The sequence below is a fragment of the Cryptotermes secundus genome, unplaced genomic scaffold (genome assembly GCF_002891405.2).
Source record: "Cryptotermes secundus unplaced genomic scaffold, Csec_1.0 scaffold241, whole genome shotgun sequence".
Lineage (NCBI taxonomy): Eukaryota > Metazoa > Arthropoda > Insecta > Blattodea > Kalotermitidae > Cryptotermes > Cryptotermes secundus.
The window spans coordinates 277,697-288,291 of record NW_019739944.1 but is presented as its reverse complement, the minus strand read 5'-3'; the positions used below and the strand labels follow the sequence as shown (position 1 = coordinate 288,291).

The 10,595-nt window shown below is 36.6% G+C and overlaps 1 protein-coding gene across 1 annotated transcript in view; it reads left to right on the top strand.

Moving 5' to 3' along the window:
• LOC111872079 (ATP-binding cassette sub-family G member 4) overlaps window positions 1-3,906 on the top strand; it is a 28,262-nt gene extending 24,356 nt beyond the window's left edge. Inside the window, exon 11 of the mRNA XM_023865622.2 lies at window positions 605-3,906. Within this exon, the coding sequence (XP_023721390.2) occupies window positions 605-1,006 (402 nt within the window). The 3' untranslated portion in view covers window positions 1,007-3,906. The remainder of the gene's footprint in view (window positions 1-604) is intronic.
• Window positions 3,907-10,595: the final 6,689 nt, after the last annotated feature.

Here is a 10,595-nt window from a genome sequence, read left to right as displayed (position 1 = left end):
ACAAAAAATATAAAACAAAAAACAACAGACTAAATAATAATAATAATAATATCAGGAGCATAAGTCATCTACAGGCTTTCTCCATTTATCCCGACCTGCCACTAAATACCTCAGCCCACTCCAACTTCTTCCATCTCTTCTCAGAGTGGATCTCTTCCAGCTGTTTCTTGGTATCCCCTTTCCTCTATTTCCCTGAGGATTCCATTGAAGCACGACGTTTGATGGCTATTCATCATCCTTCCTCGTCATGTGTCCGGTCCATCGAAATTTTCATTCCTTTATCTCCATATATACACACACATGTTGGATCCATTTCAAATAGAACTGCCAGAGTTGTCTATTTGAAATGGATCAAGGCCACCAAATTCTTTATATAATGCCTTTTGCAAAATGATAATTTAATGTAAACAATTTACATTACAGTAGTTTGCTGAATGTAGACCGAGTTGCAATATAAATTAATATACTGAATTCATATAACCCATATTCTGGAGAAAAAAAATTTAAATATAATTTTATTGGATTTTTTTAATTTTTGCCTGTTTTCTCCAAAAGTGAATTTTGCTTTTATGGCTGCTTTTATAATCATTTTTTTTTTTTTCAGAATGGTTCAATTGTGGCACCAGCCTCTTTCTCCCCACTGCTTGCGTTGGCTGTGTATGGGATGGGGCACGGGGAAGCCATAGAGGGCAGCATGTCATTTCTCATGGGTCTGAGTTATCTACGATATGGACTTACAGCCATTGCAGACTCACTATATGGACACAGTCGTCCCTCTATGAGCTGTCTTGATAGTGAATTTGAGTATTGTCATTACAAAGATCCCAAATTAATACTCAGAGATCTGGGTATGGCTGACACTACAACACTGGGACAGATTGCAGCACTAATTTCATTTGCTTTGGTGTACCGGTTTGTGGCATACTTAGCACTTCGGTACAGACTTACCTCAGAGTTTTCTAACCAAGTATTGAACTATATAGCTAAGATACTGAGGCACAAGTGAAACCTCTTTCTTTTACTAACCTGCAAGTTGTGTATTTTAGGGTGGTCAGATTATTGGTTCTGACGAATTCTGATGCAATGAAATGGTTATAAATATTGCAATCTATTTTTGAGATTGAGGTTCTCAGACCAGTGTCTGAAGAAGTACAATCTTCTGAGCTGTGTTTGTGTGCAGCCTGACAGTAGTTTACTGAATTTTTGTAAGATTTTACTGCTTTCATTGTCAGAGAAGAAGAGAAAACAGGCCAAGCATGCAGCAAGCAGAATGTTTGCACAGCTTACAATTCAATCCTACATATGGAAGCACTATGTTCCTCTAAAATGCAGGAAAACTTATACCAGACTACACAGCATCACAGGCCAGACAGTAGCACTTTTAAATGTATGTGTATTCCACTGTTTTGATGCTGGAGAGGCATTTACTTGTCAAATTCATTTGCAGAGTATGAAGTCTGTATGAAGATTACAGATTTAAGAAATTGAGCAATCAGTGTACATTATGACTGATAAAATATGTCACTGAATGAGAAGACTGCTGTGCAGATTTATAGTATTGATTGCTGGATATTCATTACAGAATGTTTGATATAAGATAAAATCATGATCTAGAAGAAAGGGCGACAGTATATGAGGATGAAAACGGATCCTGACCCCCAGGCTGCTCAAAGAATTATACTGCTCTATAGACCTTAAATACAAATCTTGAAAATTTTCTACAAAGAAATATAGTCAGTCAGTAGTATACTTCATGAAAGCATATGATATCTCTGCACTGCTTCCTCTAACAAAGAAGAGAATGATGACTTAATGTCATCCGCAGGGAAATTCTTTTTCATCACAGTATCTGAAAGTAGAAGTCAGAAGAAATTAAAGTTTACATTACATGTAATTAAATATTGATTTTAAAGGGTTCTGATGATGGATGGGTAACAACAGTCCAGAAAACCAGTAATTCTGAAATATTTTTTTTTTCCTCAAAATACTTAGAAAGATCAGAAGACCTTAAAATTCAATCCTGTACTTCAAAAAATTTGAATGGTGATTTGAAATGCACCCACAGAGGTGGAAACTAATAATTCTGCAGCTCCATAGCAATCTCTGCTATTGTAAATGCTTAGTATTGTATACAGAATATTTCATAGCAAGTCTGTGTATTCTCAGTTCATTTCACAGTAGGAAACAGGATGTTAGACAGAATCCTGAGAGGAGAAAAAAAAAGTTGTATTAAATATCCATCTTTCTTTTATTTTGTAGAGTGTAATTAAATGGCACTCCTACATGAAGAGGTTTGGCTACTACCACTATTACTCTGGTCATGTCAACTGATTCACAAGTACAAAGAGCCATTTATGTGTGACAAAGGATAATCAAAGTCTCATGGCAGAAGTCTGTATGAGCAAAACTTTCAGAAGCTTGCCCAAACCAACATGATGTACATCTGAAAAAACAAGGAACACACTTGTTTTGGGAGTTGGTATAGCTATTGATGTTTGGTATTCTCCATGGTCGTCTATTTTCTTTGGTAATATTTGCCACCATTATGCCAGGTAACATAGAATTTAACTGAATGTAGTTGTAATCAATGTGTAGGTTATGTCTTTGTATTATTTTGTTTCACTATCATATTGCTTCACATCATAATTATGCAGAAAGTAGTATTCATTTTATCAACTGTGGTGTTTGTGTTGTATTCTGTTGTGTTTGATTTAATAATTTAATAACAGTACACAGAAAACTGTGCAGGATATGCAGTAAGATATATGTCAGGCAAAATCTAAAGATATTATGTTTTCTGCCTTTCAAGATGTTTTCCTATCTTATATAACAACAAACAAATTAAATTGATGTATTAAAACGTTGTTTTCAGTAACTGAATGTGTCTTATATATATATATATATATATATATATATATGTGTAAATCATTATTTAATGAAGTTAGAGGGGTGGGGGGCAAGACCAACTGAATAGATGCAAAACTTTATATAAAATTAATTTTCTTCATTTCGGACATCCTTTCTTTCATCATTCTTTATTAGATGAAAGAATACACACGCACACCTACATAGGTATATATGTTTCATCCAGAGAACAAAATGTGTAAATCTATTGTATGCAGACAAGAACAATGTATAAAAAAAGAATCTTATGTTGTTACTTGGTTGTTATTAATGCTTAGAATAACACAATATTGGTGTGTTGTATTTTATTCATTATACTCTACCAATATGGTATTCAGTGCAGAATTGTACATAAGGGCAATCATTATTTAGTCTTTAAAATACAATAACCAACTGATTATTTATAAAGAACAAAAAACAATCTCACCTTCCCATATTCCTTGACTGTTTTTTGCAGATTGTGTCCAGTTTCAGTAGTTCATTTGTTGCCATTTATACATCACCTCTTCCATTCATACTTCAGTTAGGAGTTAATGTACATTGATTCTAAAAATTGTGGCAACTTCTTCAGACATTTTTCACCTGCAATTCACAAAACTTGCTTTTGTGCCACCATAATATTACATGTTTCCTGAAAATACTTCAACTCTTATAATGCTCAATGCATTAGATTATAATAAAATTAATGTCACCTGCCAGGCCTAATGTATGCAGTGAAGTTTTAATGTTGTGGCAGTAAGTTAATGAGGAGGAACAGAATTCTTCCAATTATAGTATAAATAGAAAAAACATTGCTGCAATCTATTATGTACTACTTATTGCTTCACAGTATTTTTAAATATGGAAGTTTCCTCTTGTTCCCTCTTTGTTTTCTGCATTCTTTTCCATTGTTCTGTGTAATTATTGTAACTAGATAAAATATTGTGTTGTGAGCAGAATTCTCATTTTCAACACTTCTTATTTACAGGGAAGAATAATAAAGTTAATTTAATGTTGCAGCCATCTAGGATTATTTAACTAATTATCCCATTACCCTGACCTTTGAAAAGTCATACTTTTGCAAGAGTGAATGAATGTTAACTCGGCTAATATTTTACTACCAATTTTCATCAATATTTTAATGTCATCTAAAAGTATAATCTAAATACAAGAAAATATCTAGAATTCAGGTATCATGATAGTCAGGTCCCATTAATTGCAAAGTTCAAATGATTGAATCAGAAATGAATACTATGCTCCACATTTCATGTTTTCAAACATTAGCAGTTTACATGAATTATTTAAATTATATAATTTTCTCTTGTAAATTAAATGGTCATACAATTGCTAATGATGTTTGTTTGAGCAAAAAGAAATTAATGGTCAAGTGGAGCAATATACACTGCTCCTTTTAGAGCATGCAGCATGTTGTGTTGTTTGAATCAATGTGATAAGCTAGTTGTATAGCATGTGCAACTTTATAGGAAACATGGAAGTGCAGTCTGTCACACACATGCTAGGAAGGGTAATTATTTTATAAAAAAACACAAAATAAGGTGTAAATATGTGTGTGTAAACATATTCCTTACAAGTAGTTACTTTAGGACGGAAACAGATCCAGTTTCCGAAACGTCGTGTTTTTATAGTTATCTTAAAAACCAGGGCGATGGATAAAGTCCGAAAACCCAATATATCAGTATATTCCTTACAGTTTTTAATACAGTGGAAACTCTACTTAATGTTTTTTTTTTTTATTTTAGATATTCCCTCATTTAATGTTCAGTTTAAAATATACCAAGTCAAGAATATGAGTGTTAAATTTCCTCCACTTGAGATCTTAGTATTCTATCCATTGCTCCCAAGGGAAAGCTTAAATGGGAATTGCACTGTATATCACTGGTCTTGATGTAAATTCATTCCAGTTATAAAAGCTCTATTGAAACTACAAGCCTTTTTAATTTTTTACAAAGCTATTCAAACAGTAAAGAGTAATGTTATTTTCCCTTGTACTTTGTTAAAGGTACAGCATATTAAAATTTTTAAATACATCTTATGTTAAGTTTGTGTTATGTACAAATTCATATTCAGTGAACAATTCTTCTGAAATATGCTCAAAATTTGCTATATAGAACATTCTTGCTTATGTTCACAAAACAAGGTTTCAAATCTTTGAGTCTGTTCATAGTTTTAAATATTCTAGTGAATTTGTAAGTGTTAAAATAATGGAAGGATGCATGTTAAAAAAGGAATTTCAGGTCCTAAACAATCCTTTTATGAACAGGTCTGAATACCTTCATTAGTAATTTACAAACATCTTAGAGAGATAGGATAGGATGGTATGGATTGGATAGATATGATTCAGGATAGGGACCAGTGGAGGGCTCTTGTGAACATGGTGATGAACCTTCAGGTTCCATAAAATGCTGGGAAATTCTTGAGTAGCTGCAGAATTGGCGGCTCCTCCAGAAGGGCTCAGCTCCATGCGTAAATAAGTAAGTAAGTAATTTACAAACAGTTGTTTTCATATCTACTTCTTATTTTTCATGATGGGGTGCTTGAATATGTACACAAATTACCATGTAATTCCCTCATGGAACTGAGCTCTTCTTGTAAAACTGCCAATTGTGTGGCTACTCAAGAACTAACCAGCATTTTATGGAACCCAAAGGTTCATTACCCTGTTTAAAAGAGCCCTCCACTGGCCCCTATCCAGAACCAGATCAATCCAATCCATACCATCCCATCTCTTTTAAGATCCATTTTATATTGTCCACCCACGTAGGTCTTGGTCTTCCCAGTGATCCCTTTCCTTCTGGATTACCCATCAATATCATATATGCATTCTTCTTCTCACCATTTGTGGTACATGCCCTGCCCATCTCGTCCTCATTCACTTGATCATTCTAATTATATTGGAGAAGGGTGCAAGTTATGAAGTTCCTCATTATGTAGTTGTCTCCAACCTCCCGTCACTTCATATCTCTTCAGTCCAAACACACTCCTCAACACCCTGTTCTCAAAACACCCTCAGTCTGTGTTCCCCCCTTAATGTCAGAGACCGGTTTTCACACTCGCACAGAATCACAGGCAAAATTATAGTTTGGTGTATTCTAAATTTTATGTTGATAGACAGCAGACAAAAAGACGAAAGGTTCTGGGCTGAATGGTAGCAAGTATTACTCAGATTCAGTCTCCTCTTATTTTCCACCTGAAACAGGTTTTGATTTGATATGGTTGTTCCCAAATATCTGAACTGTGTCACATTTTCAAGACATCTCTATGACCTAATTTTGTCCTGCATTTTATGAGGCAATAACATATACTTAAATTTGTCTGTGTTTACTTCTAGACCAACCTCCTTACTAGCGTCAATTAAAGTTTGTGTGGTTTACTTTATGGTATCTCTGTTATCATCCAATAGATTCACAGCATCAGCACAGACCAAAAGCTGTTTTGTCCCATATAATTTCAGTCCCACCTGGTTTTCCTGGACCTTCCTAATGGCATATTCTAAACCAAAGTTGAAAAGCAGCGGTGATAAAGCATCTTGTTTTATGCCATTCTGGGTAGGAAAATTATCAGACAGATGCCATTCAGCCCATAAGTTTTAGCCTCACACCTGCTGTCTAAAAAGGTAAATTTAGAATATACAAAATTATAATTTTGCCTGTTGTTCTGTATGGGTATAAAACTTGGTCTTTGACAATCAGGGAAGAACATAGACTGAGGGTGTATGAGAACAGGATACTGAGGAGCGTGTTTAGACCGAAGAGAGATGAAGTGACAGGAGGTTGGAGAAAACTGCATAATGAGGAGCTTCATAACTTGTACTCTTCGCCAAGTATAATTAGAATAATGAAGTCAAGGTGGATGATATGGGCAGGGCATGTAGCACGATGGTGGCGAAGATGATTGGATATACGATATTGGATGGAAAGAGACCACTGGGAAGACCAAGACGTAGGTAAGTGGACGATATTAAAATGGATCTTAGAGAGATGGAATAGTATGGAAAGAATTGATATGGCTCTGGATTTAAACCAGTGGAGGGCTTTTGTGAACACAATAATGAAGGAATACTGGAAAATTCTTGAGTAGCTGCACAATTGGCAGCTTCTCAAGAAGGGCTCAGATCCGTGGTTGAGGTCTCCTCCTCTTGGCGTAGCTGTTAAATTTAAAGTAAAAAAATACACCATATAGGGCCTATCACAATGGTCGCGCGGCCTAAAGCATGAAATATATTTGCCTGCTCGACCACTGGGATCATGGGTTCGAATCCCACTCAAGGCATGAATGTCTTTTATGTGTTTATTCTGTGTTTTTGTTAGTTAGCGGCCTTGCGATGGGCTGATCCTCCTACTGGCGGTCTTAGATTAAAAAACTGAAGTGAAACCAAGCATTTAAAAAAAATAACTCTGCCATCGCGCCTATCTCCCTTCCTTGACACTGCCTCAAGTGACTGTCGCCAGAGTTCGTGTGAGGTGTCCGGAAGTATGGGAATACAGTCGGTGTGAATGTTCGGTTTATTATTTATATTATGTCATCAAATATTTAGTAAGACCTGTTTCAAACAGCCGAGTTTGAAGATCGCCATTTGACCAGCGGTAGAGACTACTGCTGAAAAGTTTCAGCAGTTGGAGACAAGCCAGTGTGTCTAGTATGATTCTGAGCGGAAATAAGACGCTTCATTTCGTAGTTCTGTTTGTGTCTCTCTCAGGGCAGTGTCGTGTCTCTGTGCGTTGTGTAAACTGTGCGTAAGTTTCGCGATTTCTCGTGTGGTGTGTTAGTTTACTAGACTACAGTAATTAATTTAGTTTCATAATGAAAGTGTTATTGAAAATGCCAAACTATAAAGTTTGGGTGCCGTAAATATAGACAATTTAGTGTGTATTCTTGGCTGAACTTCACGGACATGAAGATTACCGCGCAAGTCTCACCGATATAAGGTAAGATTTAACCTCTTTCTAGTATGAGCAGAATGTCGACTAATACGATAGTAGTAGATGAAGTTAATATAAAATGACCACACACAACTTTAGAATACTCTTCGTGTGTACTTGTAGTTGAGGTACAGAGCTGTTTACAGTTAACGTCGTAACATAAATCAAATTAACCCCATCTGGCTTACGTAACCTAAACGGTCATCGTACTATAAAGTTGTACCTGGCAGTTCAATTTTACATTGTAATAAGCTGTGAACCACACAGTGTCGTATCTAATGTTTTCTTATGGATTATATAGCAATGCTGTAAATATCTGTATTAGTCAGTTTCGTTCGCTACTAACCGGTGTTTCTTTTCCTGGGAGAAAAAATGGCAACCAGAGCGAGAAGCTAACCACTTACATTACACTGACCCTCACATGTGACAAGCGTTGAAAAAGGGCCCGTTATCCTGTATACGTCTATAGCCTAACGACAGTGTATGAAAGTGGCAGGAACTACGTATTGTCACCCGTCAAATGGACTGACTCCGCGGCCTGTAGTCCGCAAGCGAACTATAGTGCCAACGTTTGCAGATAGAGGGTGTCGCGTGGCCAGCGCAACGAATCCCCAAGGCCGTTAATTTCTGATTTCTAGACCGGAGCCCCTATTTTCTTGAAATAGCTCCTCAATTATCGCCACGAGGCCGAGTGGACCCTGTTCCAGGCCCACTACTTCTCAGAAAATTTGGTAACGGGGGAATAGAACCCGGACCTCTGGATCTGTAGTCAGAAACTCTGACCACTAGACCACAGAGGCGGTCCACTAGTCAAATGGAAGCTGCACAAAGTTTTATTTAGCAAGATACGTGCACTTTTATTATCACATGATTTATAGATATCGCTGTCGATATTTCAGTCAATGTGTTTAATCTTCTAACTTGGTTTAAGCTCCATTCTTTTTTCATATACACACACGTTTTTAAGAAATATGTGAGGACTTTAAGCCATCTTCTTTTAATTTTTGAATTATTTGTCTGNTATTTTCTTGAAATAGCTCCTCAATTATCGCCGCGAGGCCGAGTGGACCCTGTTCCACGCCCACTACTTCTCAGATAATTTATAATTTATAGATATTGCTGTCGATATTTCAGTCCATGTGTTTAATCTTCTAACTAGGTTTGAGCTCCGTTCTCTTTTTCATAGACACACGTTTTTAAGAAATATTTGAGGACTTTAAGCCATCGTCTTTTAATTTATGAATTATTTGTCTGTATTGTCCAGAGCTCTTCGCCAGGTTTGCACGCGAAATTATCCAAAATAAATACCCAGTAACTGCAACAGTATCATATTATCCTGTCCCAAGCATAAAACATTTTACTAAATATAAATTCAAAGCACCATCTAAATGAAACTTTTCAAACCGCAGTCTTTTGGAAGATTGACATGTTTCCGATTTCAGGCGTAAGGGGAGAAGTTAGTATTTTACAGGGCCTAACTGAGTAGAAACATTATTCCCTCTTATACCAAATGTCAGAAACAGAACCATTTTCCAACACCTTGTGTTTTGAAGAAAGCTCAAGTCAATGGACAAAATCCAAAACAACGGTCGTAGTTACGAATTAGTCCTACATACAGAGTGGCCTCAAATAGTTTATATGCAATTTAACATACAAAGCATCTGCTTAGATAATTTATTGATGTATCTTCGTTTCAAATTTGAAAGTGTCCGTAGATAACCCCTATTGGAAAAAAAAGAAGCTATATTTTGCGTTGAATTGTGTATACATTTTTTGGGCCCCTCCATATCTGTTTTCTGGAAAGAAAATTGTGTAATACTTGATGGATAGCCCCATATTTCAGTATTTGTTAAGGATGCCATTACTGTCTTTAAGTCATAGTTGAAATTAATTTACCCGCGATGTACTACTGGTGTCTTCATATTCAGTCGATTTTGAATTTTTAAGTCTAAGGCGCCGGTCACGGTAGCCGAGCGGTCTAAGGCATGTACTGTCTTCGCTCGCTTGGAAACTGGGATCGTGGATTCGAATCCCACTCAGGGCATGGATGTTTAGTTTGTGTGTGTGCGTTTTCCTGTGTTTGTGTACAGGTAGAGGCCTTGCGACGAGCTGATCACCCGCCCAAGGAGTCCTACCGAATGTGTAAGATCTAGAAAAACCGAAGTGAACGGAGAAGTTCATGGAGGTGGGCCTAGGCCCACTGGGGCTGTAGTGCCAAGGAAAAAAAAAGTCTAAGGCAGTTCCAACCTCATTTCATAAAGCTTTCCTACAATTTTAATGATGAATTGTTTGGAGTTTCATGATTGTTTTGGCGGCATGGTAGCATCTGCGAAATTCACAAATAATGTCTCATTCCTCCTCCGATTAACTCGCTTAAAATTCGAAGATTCCTGTTTCAAGCGTTTCATTTTTAAGTGAACACCATTTCAAGTGAATCAGTATTTACAACGCAAATTAACGCAATGAACCAAGAAAATTAATTAGAGTTGTTCACGATTAAATAGTAACAATACTGGTGTTAAAGCCCAGAGGTTCACAATTGACAACTGTTCTAATGGCCGGCCTAATGTCCGTTTTTCTGCTCCGAGTACAATCGCTTTCACTCCATACTCGCGCCAACATCTGAGGGACGTTAGAGGGTTCAGTATATCTGGATGTGCCTGCAGATGCACCTTTTCGGTTTATAATATCCGAAAGCAGGTTCTATGTAGTCTAACTTATGCCCTTCTTTCCTGCACAGTTTGTTCTTTTGTCTCGTTCCACCCGGTTCGT